The sequence below is a fragment of the Marmota monax genome, unplaced genomic scaffold (genome assembly GCF_021218885.2).
Source record: "Marmota monax isolate L192 unplaced genomic scaffold, Marmota_monax_Labrador192_F-V1.1 WCK01_AAM20220418_F8-fsc00173, whole genome shotgun sequence".
Lineage (NCBI taxonomy): Eukaryota > Metazoa > Chordata > Mammalia > Rodentia > Sciuridae > Marmota > Marmota monax.
Genome location: NW_026694620.1, coordinates 1925681 through 1939932, shown reverse-complemented (window position 1 = coordinate 1939932; position 14252 = coordinate 1925681). Strand labels below are relative to the sequence as shown.

The window sequence follows — 14252 nt, the reverse complement described above, 5'->3', positions numbered from 1 at the left end:
TTTTCTTTTATATATATATATATATATATATATATATGTGTGTGTGTGTGTGTGTGTGTGTATCTTTGGTACTGGGGATTGAACTCAGGGGCACTCAACCACTGAGCCACATTCCAGCCCTATTTTGTATTTTATTTAGAGACAGGGTCTCATTGAGTTGTTTAGTGCCTCGCTAAGTTGCTGAGGCTGGCTTTGAACTCGCCATCCTCCTGCCTCAGCCTCCCAAGCTGCTGGGATTACAGGCATGTGTCATTGCGCCCGGCTTTTCTGTAATATTTATTGTGAGAACCTGGTTGAGCTCCCTAGAGGTACAACTCACAAAAGTGTGGGAGACGAGGCTGGGGTGTGGCTCACTGGGAGAGGCCCTGGGTTCCATTCCCAGTACTGCCAAAAAAAAAAAAAAAAAAAAAAAGAAGCATAAGAGTCTTTAATAACTGGGCCCCCCACCCCGGGGTTTTCCTAGACTTGTCTACACAGAGCCTCCAGTAGTTGGTCAGTTAGAGTTTGGGTTTTCCTACCCTGGTTCCCCAGAGTTCTCTGCTCTGATAAGTTGGTGATTCTGTCCATCTGTCTTTCTATTTGGGGGACAGTGGTTTTGCCCGGTGACCTCACTTCTCAGATCCAGCAGAGTTGTGGATTTTTCAGTTGGTTCAGCCGTTTACTTGTTAGGATGAGAGCGGTGGTTTCCAAATTGCTTATGTGCCAGAGTGGAAGCGGTGGTGCTCTAGGTAGCAGTTTTTAAAAATTATCAACTGGATGCTGTGACGGTGGACTGTGGACATTCTGCTTTCTGTCTTGAGTGTTCTTTGTTCTCACCGGTGGCCAACCAGTAGGTTCTCTTGAGCTGCGGAGGCTGGTCTTAGGGTGTCACCTCTACTCCTAGCCTCAACTGCTTGGGACTTTGGTGGGACTCAGGAGCTGTTCCTCAGGCTGCTCTAAGTTAACGGAACCCTGTTTTACAGCCCGTCTCCCCCGTAGCAGGTGGCAGCGGAGCGCCTCCTGAGCTATTTTGGTCTCCTGGCTGTTGCTGGAATCTCTGTCCTGGGCCTGTGTAGGTCAGGGGTCAGCCAGGGATTCGAAGGAGTTTATATTAGATTTGGAAGCTTCTCTTCTGTGGCTGCTCCTCCCCAGGATTCCCCCACCACCAATATCCGTCTTCTGTGGTGGTCCTAATTCTGACACCTCAAGCCAGACAGGCCCCAGCTTTGGTCTCTGTTGCTACCAGCTTCAGGCTACAGACTAGGAAGTGTCCCCAGGAAAAATCTGAAACAGATCCAAACCAGCGTGGCTTCCTTCTTTCAAGGGTTGGATCTCTTCCAGTTTCTGCCTGTCGTGGTTATTTTCTATCGTCTTTATAATTTTTCTTTTTAGTATATTGCCTAGAATTTACTATTGTTATCTAGAAGAAGGTGGTTCTAGAAAGACTATTATTTCCTCAAATGGAATTATTTGATTTTTACAAGAGAAGGCAATCCCAACTTTTGCTTGATTGTCAAAGCTCATGTCACTCCATGTGCCCCTTACTGGTAATGAAGAATACAGTCGATGCTTCAAACTATGGCAGGCCTGGTAACCCCTGCTCTCTATAACAGCCTGTATCTTGATGGCAGGAGGGAAACCACTCATGGAGGGCCACCCCAAGGCTATGCACTCTACTGATTCTTCTCAATATTTCAAATTTTATTTCTGGTCTGATTAGATCAGAAAACTGTATCCTCAGGTAGCACGGCCTTGCCCCTTTAGATTTACTTCTGCTGAATTGCCCTTGAGCATCATGTTCTAGTCTCCAGGCCACAAGCCACAGAAGGACCATCCTAATCACACAGTTATATTTTTTGTTAAGAATGTAATTGGGCAGCTGGGTGCAGGGCACATGCCTGTAATCTCAGAGGCTCAGGATGCTGAGGCAGGAGGATTGCGAGTTCAAAGCCAGCCTCAGCAAGTTAGCAAGGCCCTGCCTCTAAATAAAATATGAAAAGGGCCGGGGATGTGGCTCAATGGTTAAGCACCTCTGGGTTCAATTCTCAGTACCCAAAAAAAAAAAAAAAAAAAAAAAGTGAATAGGCAGTCTGTGGTGCAGGGTCCCCTAGAGGAGGAGCCACTAGAAGATTTCTCAGATCCAAAGGCCAGAAAAAGCTCAGCTTTTCCTAAGAAATTAATGATTTCTTTGGGAAACTTTAATTTCCAAAGACTGATAATGTTTGGGCACTAAGATGCTCAGAGGCAGATATTTATTTATATATATGTGTGTGTGTGTGTGTGTGTGTATAAGTATATATATATATATATATATATATATATATATATATATATATATATACATACACACACATATATATACTTATATATATATACTTATGTATATATATTGGGGGGTAGGGTGGTACCGGAGATTTAACCCAGGAGCATTTTTACCACTGATCCACATCCCCAGCCCTTTTAATTAATTAATTAATTTATTTATTTAATTTTGAGACAGGGTCTTGCTAAGTTGCTTAGGGGCCTGGCTGAGTTGCTGAGGCTGGCTCTGCACTTGCGAACCTCCAGCCTCAGCCTCCTGAGCTGCAGGGTTTATAGGTGTGTGCCACCACGCTCTACCAGACTATATTTTTGAACTTCTCTCCTACTTACCTTTATTTATTCAATTATGTTTATTTCTGCCAGATACCTTACCTCCCTTTTACAGAGATAGAGGGGAGGGACATCATCAGAATCATTAAGAGCCGAGGATGTGGCTGTCCCTCCTAACATTCTTATCATCCCTCTTTTGGGACTGAGTTAGCAGCCCCAGATTCTAATCCATGTAAGAATTTCATCTTCAACCCAAAGCGAATTTACTCATCTTCCCTTCCATCTAATTCACCAGTTGGTATTCAAGAAATCAGTTTTCAAAGAACTCGATTTGCCCTGAAAGGGCAGAGATGAAAGATGTTTGAAGGACTGTTCTCCTGGCTCCGAGGAGATGTTCCAGATCATTGTAAATGACAGGATCGTCACTGGAAGGGGGAAGAGATTCTCGTGGCAGTTTCTCTGATAGGGAGAACAGTCATCTGGGTGTCAAGTGCTGGTATGTTTCATTTGTAATCAATCCCAGGTCTCCTCTTGACAGCACAGAGCCAAGGTTGAGTCTGATGAGGTGCATGTGGTCATCCTTTCCTAGGTGGAGCCAGAGCTTGTGACGGAAGCATTGGGCCTGAGCAGCAGCAAGATCCTCCTCTTATTTTCGATCTCCAAGAAGACGCTGCAGAAGGGGAGCCTCTACAGAGAGCGGGTGCTGAGTACCAGGCCGTGCTGCCCAAGGTCAGGAAGGTTCTCGCAGACGTCCTTCAAGACATTGCCAATGACAACATCTCCAGAGCCGATTACACACAGGATCCTTCAGTAATTCCCTGTTGTAATCCCTACCAAATCGCCTGCCGCTGCCAAACCACGTAACCGGCCAGTTTTTCCACTGAGGGATGGCTGGAAATCAGACGGGCAGGTTCGCTTTCAAACTTGATTTACCCTCTTTACCAACCTAGGCTATGAAAACAAGTCTTGGAATTTTGTCTGGGGGCCACCACTTGGCAACTCCTCTTTGCATACTGTCCCTTTTCCATGCTGTCCTGAGGGATGCCCCTGAGCGGAGCTGGGTCTGGGGTGGTGAGTGTAGTGCAATGGAACGCTCACCGGCTTCAGAGTCACGCACAGGTTCCAGCCCCAGGATTTGACCTTGGGCAGTTAACCTCACTTGCAAGGTGATTTCAAAGGTTAAGTAAAGCAGTTTATGAAAATGCATCGTGTGTCACCTGACACAGAGCAGATACCTGGTGTGTTTTAGTTTCCTCTTCACATTAGCATAGACTGGTACCAACCAGTATGTGCAGACCATCCCCATCTTTATTTTTCTTTTATGTTGCTGGGGATTGAACCCAGGGCCTCATGCATGCCGGGCAAGTGCTCTACCACTGAGCTACACCCCAGCTCTTCCATCTGTAATAGGCATACAAATCACCTGGGATCCTGTAAAAATGCAGACTCTGGCTCCGAAGGTGTGGAGGCGCCTGAGCACTCACACTTCTGGCAGGCTCCCAGGGGATGCCGGGAGCAGCGAGGGAGCTGGACCAGATGAAGTCAGGTCCCTTTCCAGGTCTCGGAGCACGAGAGTCCAGGGCTAAGCCCGTGACCCCTTCCTCCTTCCCCCCTTTTAAAGGTCAAGTGAGTGTAGTGTCAAGACTTCTTCCTGAACCCTGAAGCTCCCAAGAAATAAAGTTTAAGAAAACTAAAAAATGCATTGCCATGATTTTATTATTAGTGTCCTAAATGGGACTTGAAGGTAATAAATGATTTATTCCAATCACTGCAAAAATACTTTGCCTGGCTAAAATAGTTTCTCTCTACATGGATGTAATATACAAGAAATACAATTCAAAGAGATTTTCCTATACATACATTTTTTTACACAGCATACATTTAAAAAGGATGCCCTTTTTCATATAAAATTCCGGTTATATACCAATATGGTTAGCTAACATTTACACTGTGGTTTGAAGGTATTTTAAACAGCGTGGTATGGATACAGTGTCCCCCATGCCCACAGGCAGCCAGAGCCAAGGGGCATGGTGAGGCGTTAGCCGCGTCCTGTGGCTTAGGCAGTGCAGCACCCAGGACTGTCCCCTTTCTGCTCACACAATCGCACTCCATTCTTCCACCTTCCTTGTTCTCTCCAAAACCACCTGACAGGGGGTGTCCTGATTTCTGAGGTGCACAACTCGTCATGACTGCTTCGTTTTGCCCTTCTGACTTCCACGGCACAAGATTATCTACCAAAATGAAAACAGAACGGCCTTACTCTTCCCAGGAAAAGGCTGGTGGGCAGGCAGGCTGTGTCACCCGCATGGCAGGCTGTGCCATGGGGGCTGGCAGGGGAGGCTGGGCACTGAGGAGCTTTTCCACCTGAACCACAATTTGACTCTCACTTGGACACCACGTCTTATGTAGGTGCAGGCGAGGATGGCACAGATTCTGAAATGCTACCTATGTATAAAATGTGTGCGCACGTGCATGTGTGTACTTTAACAAAAGGCTCATCTTGTAAACACAGCCTGCTAACTCATTATAGAAGTCAGTAGACACCCTCGGTCCCAATTGCCTTACTTACTCTTGCTCACAGGGTTAAGACTGTCTCCCAAAATGCACAGAATTGAACATTGGCCTGTTACTGAAACAGAGGTTGCTCACCCTCCCGAAGACAGCCTCTCCCTAAGCTGCCAGAAATGATCCACTTACTTTTCTTCCACTGTTCTCAGAGCAAAGTAAACCCCAAGGAGAAGACTGACGATATGTAGGGCCACGTCAGTATATTTTGCAAAGATCACTAGTGACAACCCATGTTCTTAAGGCTGAGGCCCAGGGAGTCCTGAGGCAGACTCCCCAGGCAAGCCTGGGATCCTCTCTGAAAGATTTCAGACGTGGTTTTCACCAACCCGAGACTCCAGGACCCTTTTGGGGTCCCAGAAGCTATTAGGAATATGAGTAAAGAGACAGCTATTTGCCACAGGCCTGTCAAGGATTAAGGCAGAGAAGGGGTGGTTTCTAGAATCTCTAGTTGGACATTGCTGCCCCCGTGGGCATACCTGAGGTGTGCCATGTCGAGCAGCTGCCAGGAGTGGTTGCCCCTGGTCCTCCTGCCGCCAGAGAAGCCTGCCAGCTGCTGATCCCATGCCTCAGAGGGAGCACTGAGCCCCCTTACCATCTACCTGCAGCCTCAGGGGCAAGCTGAGCTCTGGTGGCCACCACAGTGTCTCATGCCTGGCCTGCACGCAGGGCTGCCCAATATTCCCTGGGACCTGACTCAGTGACCAGCAGTCTCACAGGCAGGAAGCATCTGTCTTGTATTAAAGATTCTTGATGCAGTTTAAGCCAACTGTCACTCACTTGGTTCTTAAGAAGGTGGCAGGACAATGAGCTCGTTCCTAGCTTCCTGGCAGCATATAAGTGAACGGGCTGGTGATAAGTTTGAGTACCAGTTTTTAAAGTAAGCATCTCTGATTCATATATATATATATATTTAACCCCAAACAAATGCACACAGGGTGCCTGTTATTTCACACAGGTTTTCTGTAGTAACAGACTATCTCATAATTGCCAATAGCCTAATTACCCTAATTCTCTTAACATAAGAGACTGCAAGGTTGGCTCTGATTACAATTAAGAATCTAATTAGTAATCTAGTACTCACAGATTTTTACCAAAATTACTGAAATGGAACCCAGTGAGTGTTTGGATGCTCTAAACGTTGATGGAGTAGGGTGGTCACATTTGTCCCCACTGCATCTAACCTGGAGTGCTCTGGTTCCCAGAAGGCACAACTTCAGATAAATAACCACCAATTCCTGAGACAGAGAAGCTCCCTTTAGAGCTGGTTGGCGTCATGAGAACTCAAAGGCAAAACAACGGGCTCAGGAAGCAACTCTTAGGCAGGAAGCCAACAGATGTTTTCAAAATTTATAATTAGGATTTTTAAGCACACTCCTGTCCGCCACTAAAACATAAATATGGCTGGCTGGCAACATATTTGGCAACCTGCCTATTAAAAGCCAGAAATGTAAATTGCAAACTGCAATTCACAGAGCCAATGTGGGAAGTCACAAATGTCCCCCAGTTGTGCACAAGTGACCCATATGAGCTGTCTCTTTTTGGCCAAATAGGCTTACTAAGTTGTCCCATGGATCTTGGGGAGAAAGAAGCCAGACCTGCATGTCAGTCTTTAACAAATGGATCTCAACTGACACAAAACCATGATCAGGACAGGGCACTCCCTACCCAGGCCCATGGGCGCTGCTCACAGCCCACATGGCCACTCCTCGCATCCTCTCTGGTTCCAAGTTGGCCCAACACTGCTGCCGTCTGAAAGGATTTCGGGTGGGACTCTCTTGGAGGTTTTCTAACAGAAGCTTATGAGAAGGGTCTGTGTTGCTCCAAACAGAAGGTTGAAGCAGCAGCAGCCAAGGAGGCCCTGGGAACCCCTCTTCCCCCCCAGGGGAGAGACTCTTTTCTCCAGACCCAGATGTTGGAAGAAACCAAGCCCCGTGCTCAGCCAGCACCGGGGGCCTCGCTGGCAGAACAGCTGGAGCAAGGTGCTGGGAAGCCCTGCAGGGTGCTCAGGTGAGCTCCCACACCCCAGCTTCAGCTCAGCTCCCTGTGGCCAGCTCCGAGTCCCAAACATAGCCCGGCCCTGTTAACTCACTACCTCCAGCTGCAGAAAGGCAGGGTCTGCAGAAGCCTCCCTGGCAGCCTAGGGAGAGGAGAGTCTCCCACAGACAGAGGTTCCTACCTTGTGAGCTGTGACGTCAGCGTACAGAAGCAGAGGAAAGGGGCGGAGGCCTCTGAAGGTAGTGAGCACCCAACACCCTGGGTTAGTACTTGGTTATTCTAACGCTGTCAGGTTGAGCATGACACCTAACCGCTGGTCTGCGGGGTCTGCGAGGCACACACAGTGACATTCTGCGGCCCTCAGGTTTTAGAGAGGATTAGTTGTTAGGGACTGGAAAGCAAGGAAAGGGACTCTGCCTCCTCTCAGAGACAGAGCTTCCTTCTGGCACAGACAGAGCGGCTCTTTCAAGGGTTCCTAGTGCTCACAGGGGGAAATTCACGCTCATCATCAAGACACACTGGTCCCGTGGCAAACTCATGTTCCGGAATGACCTCTCCACGGAGCGCCCCGCCGTCCTCAGAATATCCTGGAAGCCAAGAGTGAGAAAGGGAACAAGCTACAGGGTCAGTTCTTACCGCATGACCCGGGGCAGGACCTCAGGGGAAAGGACCACCAAGAAACCCGGGAGGTGTCTTTGCCTCCGATGGCAGGGATGTCTCAAGATGGATGTCAGTCCCCACGGTTAGTCTCTGAGCCTCTGAGAGGCGGGCGGCTCTCACCTACCCGTCCACCTCCAATGCCTGAAACTCTGCATCTCTGGAGTTCTCCAGGACACAAAGGGTTAATGCTGCTTGTTAAGAAAATGAGCCCCGTGGGAAGCCTGTGAAGGCCGGAGACCCAGGGTGAAGGCTGTTACAGGCCGCACCTGCCAGGGACCACGCAACCACGCAACTCAGGGACAGCGCTCCACCCCCAGAGGGCTGAGAGGAGAAGGTGTCCCCATTGGTGACCCTCCCGGTGGGCCCCACATCCACTCACCTGGCACAGTGGAGGTGGAAGATGAGCTGGGCCTGGCTACAGTCGCTGCGTACGTCTGAGGTAAGGAAGGTCTGAGGTCGTTTTCTTTGTTCTCTTCTGTGGATCCGGAGCCGAGCAAGCTACTTGCAGCAATGAATGGGGAGGGGGGATAAAAGAAATCACCACATATCTAGGACACCTCCAAAGGAAGAGCAGAGGCCTGCGCCTGGCTACTGGGTGTGAATTACAGAGCCGCCGGGACGCTGCTGGGTCCGTGTGAACTCAAGGGGCCTGAAAGTGCCAGGGGTCAGTTATGTTCAAAGGGACCCCCTTCCCTTATATTTAATAAGCAAAGATTGGCCCTCTGTCCTTCCTGGCACCCTCAGGCAGGGACACCGAGACGAGCTAACATAGATGGGGCAGAGGGGAAGGTATGGTGGCAGCTCAAGGTGTCTTGTCTACAGCAAGACGAGGCCAGCTTGCACTTGTCACAGAAGTTCAGAGGACTTTTCAATTCAGGGATGTGACATTTCCGAATGCCCAGTGGGGCTGAGCCAAGCAGGGAGACCTTCTAGTTGGAGTGTCGTCCATCCCGGCACTGTCCAGGGGGGACAGCATGCAGAAGACACCTGACAGAGAGCTTGACCCAGAGCAGGTGCCTGCCCGGGGTTCCCCTGAAACTGCTGGTGAGCCGGGAAGGAAAGCAGGGGCACTGAAGCTGGTCACTGTTCCCAGTGAAGTGACGGCTCTCCTGCAGCAGCTCGGGGACACCGTCTGAAAGCTGCAGTCTTTACCTGTGGGTCTTGATTAGGACACACTCTCCTCCATCCTGCGGGTCCAGGTTGTAGATGTAAAGGTGCCCACTGGAGGAGGCGACTAGCAGCCTTGGCAGTTTCTGGATCCTAAGAGCCAAGTGATACATACACTCTGAGAGCAGGAACAGGGTGGGTAACAGTCAGCCTCCCTGGACGACTAGCGTCAATGCTCTTCTCCTGCCACCAACAATCCTCGGCCCTGCTGGTCCAGGTCCAGGCTCGGGCCATTCCTTGGCCTTCTGCTCATTGCCCACTGGCAGGATGATTTCTGGTCTTTGAACATAATTGTGTGGATGAGGCAAAATGAGGCGTGTTGGCGCTATTATCCTGTGGAAAGCTACATCCCTCGCTCACATGCACCTCAGCCCTTGACAGTGACAGAAAGGGGGAAGTGTACTGTCCGCTCACCTTCTTAGGTGGTTAGGTTCATGATATTTAAAAAATGTGCCATTTCTTTAATCAACTCCCCTAAACTTCTTAAATAAGATGCCTGTCAGCCCCTAGGGGTTGGAATCTAGACAGTGGGACTTGAGGCTTTTTACCTAATTGCACAAAAATAGAGATGGTTTTCAAGACAGTGTCATTATACCCAGCTTCCGGCTGGCCTCTGAGAATCCATATTAAATCCAGAGAGGAAGAGCAGCGGCTTGGGTCCACTCGCCCTTCTTTTGGGTCACTTTTCCCTTCTTTCCTGCCACCTTTGGGGGTTGTGAGCACTGGGCGAGTACATGGATACAGATGTGTCTGTGTAGGGCGGGTGCACGGTACATACGTGGAGAGGGTGCAGATATTCCTCTGCCCCGAGAAGTTCAAGCGTCCGGTGGCAAAAGCCCTGTCCTGATTCATCATGTCCGACACCTGGGCGGGGAGGTAGTTGGTAGCAGCCATGAACATCTTTCCCATGTAGCCACTCCAGGTGGAAGGTTCTTCTGGGCGACTGGGGAACAATTAGAGGCAAGGGTAGGACGGGGCGGCAGGTGCTGGCTCCGTCCAGCCATCAGCATGCCCATGTTCTTAGCTGCCCTTACCGCAGCGGGCAGGAGCTGTCCCTTAGCACAGTGTTCTGCCCACAAGACACATTATTCTGGCAATTACAGAACAGCATCAGGGACCTGTTTGTCCTTCAGAAGAGCCACTGTAAAGCTGTTAAGAGGTTCCCAGTGCTACTGCTTGCTTACATTAAAAGAGTGTATCAGATGATCAGTCTGATTCCTAGATTTCCAAAAGAGGGCAAGGGGAGAGAATGAGATGGAATCGATATGTGGGCCCTGAGAAATGAGCTGGGGCCTGTGCAGGGCCCAGGGAAGAACACACAGAGCTCAGCGTGAAACCGCCCGAGCCAGACTGAGTGGGAAGAGAGCTTCCGGGTGAGAAGCTTTGGGCAGCGTCTGGGTATGGCCCTGGCCACCTGGTACCCAGCATTCTTAATGCCGAGAAAATTCATAGGAACCTGGTAGGTCCCCTCTGGCCTCCGAACTTCATCCTAATGCCTCTACCAGACAAAGGGGTAACTGCTCCATTGGTGAGAGACACCTCCATCACTGTGTTCCTCACAGTGGGTGGCAAATCAAGGACCAGGGCTACCGCATGCACTCCCAGGAGCTCTTGCTGGGACCCCCTCATCTGTGGGAGCAGATCCTGGTGGGACATGGACACTGCAGCCCAGAAGGCCTGCAGTGGGCTTGTTTCTCAGGTTACTAACTGGCTAGGTGGCCTTTGGACGAACCTGTCTGGGCCTTGATGTTCTCAACTGAAAGTGACCCTCTAGACACCCTGTACTCATGGCCCCGGAGCCCCGAGTTCCAGTTGGGACGTCCGAGGAGGAGTAACAACCAGACCCTGTGTGCACAGCAGGGACGCAGCACAGGGGCGGAGAGAGAAAGCCACACAGGCAATTGTGTGGGGCCACGTCAATGGTCCAGGCAGGAGCTCCTCCTGGGTCACAGAGGAGCAGAGGTGGACGAGGCTCTTGAGCCCCTGTTCCGTGTTTCAGAGCCCCTCCTGGTCGGCTTGCTGGGAGGACTACGGGAGCCACGTACAGCTTGGCATGCGACAAGTGCAGTTATGAGATGGCTCAAGGGCTTTGAGAGGTTCTGGGGTGGTGGTGGCCAGGCTCTGTGGGCAGGAAAGGAGCTGGGAGCTTCAGAATGTAAGGAGAGAAGGTTTCTGAGGAGGAGTGACATTTTCAGAAATTAATCCAGCAGGAAGATATGGGATGGACGGGTCAAAAGTGACCAGAAAGAACAAGACCAGAGAGAAGGTCAACAAAATCAAAGACATGGGCAAGGAGGGGCAGGAGCCAGTGAGGCAGGACTAAAGAGGCATGTCATAGAGGACACACAACACTTCATGGACAGGCTGCGGGAGCATCCAGAAGGGCTGGAAGGTTCTGCCCTGGTCACCTGTGGTCACCGACAGAAGTGGGAGAGCTGGGAGAGGGCAGTGAGTTTCCTGTCCTAAGCACCAGCCACAGGCCCAGGAGACAGGGCTGGAGCAGCACGTGGGAGCACTTGGTCACTTGGGGACCTCCAGGGCCCAGCTGACTACAATGGTGAGAAGCAGAAGCTCCAGGAGAGACCAGGGCTAAGGTCCAAAAGTTGTCTGGAAAGTACAGAAAAGTCTAGAAAGCAGATACAGCCTCTGGGGAGAGTGTGCAGAGTAAGAAATCTAGGGCAAACCAAGCTTTGGATACGTCCCCAGAGGGACGGGTAGAGGGCTCTGGGGAGGATGGGAGTGGGCAGCCCCAGTGTCCCCAGCACGGGTGCGGGGTGAGGTGACCAGGGAAGAGGCTTCACGAGCACCGTTCTCCCCGGAGGAGAGGCAGAATCTAGATGGGAAACCACAGCAACGTGGCTGCTGGTGCCCAGGCATGGAGTGTTGGGGTGAGGGACAGAGGCCAGGCATGGCCTCACTCATGGCACACCAACACATGCATGAAGGTGGGGGGCACCACCTCGTCTGACGAGGTAGAGAAGGTCTTTCTCTGGTGGACGTTCTATCCAATTAGATGAGTGCTTCCAACCACGGAAGAGAAGCTCCTCTTGGCACAGCTGTGAATCCCACCCAGAGTCTACACTCGGATGCTCACTGGCCACTCTGGGCTCCGCAGAAGCCGGGGGTGTGAAGGGCAGTAAGTGCTGCTGTGGATCTGGACCTCGAGACAGGCTGGCTGTAAGCAGGACTCTGAAAAGCTCAGTTGACTCCTCCTATCTGCTGCCTTCTACAAACACTGTGGGCTGAGAGAGGAGGGTGGGGGGCCGTGTGAGCTGCTCTCCACGGATGACCCTGCCACCCGCTCTCAGAGTGTAACTGAGCAAAAAAATCACTAACACTCCCCGTTTCAGTTCCCTCAAGTGACACCAAAAAGAGGTGTCAAGCACATGAGGTGCCTGAGCCTGAGGAAAGGCATGAGCCATGTGCTGTGCTGCCAGAATCCGGGTCTGGAGCACACGGGGCAGGGAGGACAGCGCCAGGTGACACCGCGTGGTCGGTGCCTGAGAGAGGGGAATCCTCCACCTCATCCCAGCGCAGGGGGCTCCTGAAGTGAACAGGGTCGCACACCCAGCAGGTGCTCAACAGCTTAAATAAACACCCACACACCCTGGCAGGCAGAATTCCTAGGAAGGGCCCCAAGGCTCCACGCCCTGGTCCCTGGAGCCTGTGATGGGGATGAGATAAGGTCCAAGCTGTGCTCTGTTATGTGGCCCAGGTGACTGCTCAGCTGGGCTTGCTCTAGTCACATGTGTGTTCCCTTAAAAGCCGAGCACTTTTTCTGACTGGTGGCAGAAAAGGAAGGCAGAGGGCAAGTGGGACAAGTCACAGGTATGACAAGGAACTGACATGTTGTTGCTAGTTTGAAGGCTACATAAGGAGCAGGTGGCCTCTTGGAGATGAGAGCAGTTCCCTGCTGACAGGCAGCAAGGAAGCGGAGACCCCACTGCCACCCCCTCAAGCACCAGCATTCTTGCTAGTGACAGGAATGAGCTCAGAAGAAGCCTCGAAGCTCCTGATGAGGACACAGCTGGCATTAGGACAGCTCCATTTTGCCCTTGAGAAACCCTGAGCAGAGAATCCAGCCATGCCATTCTGGGATTCTGATCTCCAGAACTGTGAGATAACAAATGTGTGCTGTTTGAAGCCATTACATTGGGCTGATTTGTTATAGCAGCAGTAGGAAACTAATACATACACCACTGGCTACACTGTGACAGAGACTTTATGGCCAACCCTCCCTCCACTCCTGTCACTCGGGGACACTGGAAATGTTTACCAAGCACTCACGTGGTGGCAATAGATAATAGATGTTGTTATATTCATAGTGCCCCTGGTTAACAATTATTGGTGCTTACTATCTGCCAGGCACCGGGCTACGCTAAATGCTTTATAACCACACACTCAGGCCATGCTCCTTGCAAGATGTGTGTACTATCATTACATTTGTTCTGCGAATGAGGAAACTGAAACACAGAAAGACTAAATGACCTTCCCAGGATATCACAGCTCCTATGGGGCTGAGCTGGGGTTTGGTCTCAGCATCTTGGCCCCAGACTTTGAGCTTTCGTGCATGATGCCACAAAAATTTTGTTAACATATACTTTTCCACTTTGGGGAAGACAAAGCCGAGTTGATAGCTCTCAGGAAAAATCTCCCATGCTGAGAGTAAGCAGGGCCTGCCTCCTTTTGTCTGGTGAGTGCTCTGCGTTGGGTGCCGCACTTGCCTGGTGGCGAGGTGCTCCAGCTTGAAGATATGCACGGTTTCAGTGTTGCTGGAGGCGCACAGGAACTGCGAGTCCATGCTGAAAACTAGGGAGCTGATTGTCACATACCTAGGAACAGCAACACAGTCAGTGAGCCAGAAAAACGTGGGCTGTCACCTTGTAGTTCCAAGATCAGCCCTATGAGAAAAGTGAATGTATCACACCGAAGAGCTGGGTGTTCTACCTCCTTCACTGCGGTGCTGTTCATATGTAGAAAGCAGCAAAGGATCACAGGCTTAGGCGTGAAGCACCGAGGTGTGGCCCTTCCTCCCAGCCAGCCAGGGGCAGGCTCACACCTTCCTGGCATCTTGCAAGCCCCCCTGCTGCTCTGTCACCCATCCAGCTGCAAACCAGACAGCAGTCACACTTTACATTACCCCTTATCTCCATGAAGGGCATGGGGACTTATTTTTGGATTGTGACACCCTGGCTCTCTTTCTCCTGGCTGACTACCCAGCAGGAAAGGGGTCATAGGGCTGAACTCTCAAGTTCAAACAGCTCCTCTGCTCTTGGTTTTACTAAGCCTCA

General features: G+C 50.8%; 2 protein-coding genes and 1 non-coding gene across 11 annotated transcripts in view; 1 reads left to right on the top strand and 2 right to left on the bottom strand.

Moving 5' to 3' along the window:
* Arsg (arylsulfatase G) overlaps window positions 1-4350 on the top strand; it is a 117344-nt gene extending 112994 nt beyond the window's left edge. For all 9 annotated transcript variants that reach the window (XM_046422662.2, XM_046422664.2, XM_046422663.2 and 6 more), the window contains one exon: window positions 3161-4350. In XM_046422662.2, coding sequence (XP_046278618.1) covers window positions 3161-3385 — 225 coding nt within the window. In that variant the 3' untranslated portion in view covers window positions 3386-4350. The remainder of the gene's footprint in view (window positions 1-3160) is intronic.
* Trnaa-ggc (transfer RNA alanine (anticodon GGC)) lies at window positions 3891-3962 on the bottom strand. The gene has a single exon. It is a non-coding gene; the product is annotated as a tRNA-Ala (tRNA).
* Window positions 4270-14252, bottom strand: part of Wipi1 (WD repeat domain, phosphoinositide interacting 1) — a 29243-nt gene continuing 19260 nt past the window's right edge. Inside the window, exons 8-13 of the mRNA XM_046422666.2 lie at window positions 13686-13793; window positions 9740-9904; window positions 8947-9054; window positions 8174-8292; window positions 7621-7721; window positions 4270-4802 (exon numbers count right to left, since the gene is read on the bottom strand). Of these exons, the coding sequence (XP_046278622.1) occupies window positions 4755-4802; window positions 7621-7721; window positions 8174-8292; window positions 8947-9054; window positions 9740-9904; window positions 13686-13793 (649 nt within the window). The 3' untranslated portion in view covers window positions 4270-4754. The remainder of the gene's footprint in view (window positions 4803-7620; window positions 7722-8173; window positions 8293-8946; window positions 9055-9739; window positions 9905-13685; window positions 13794-14252) is intronic.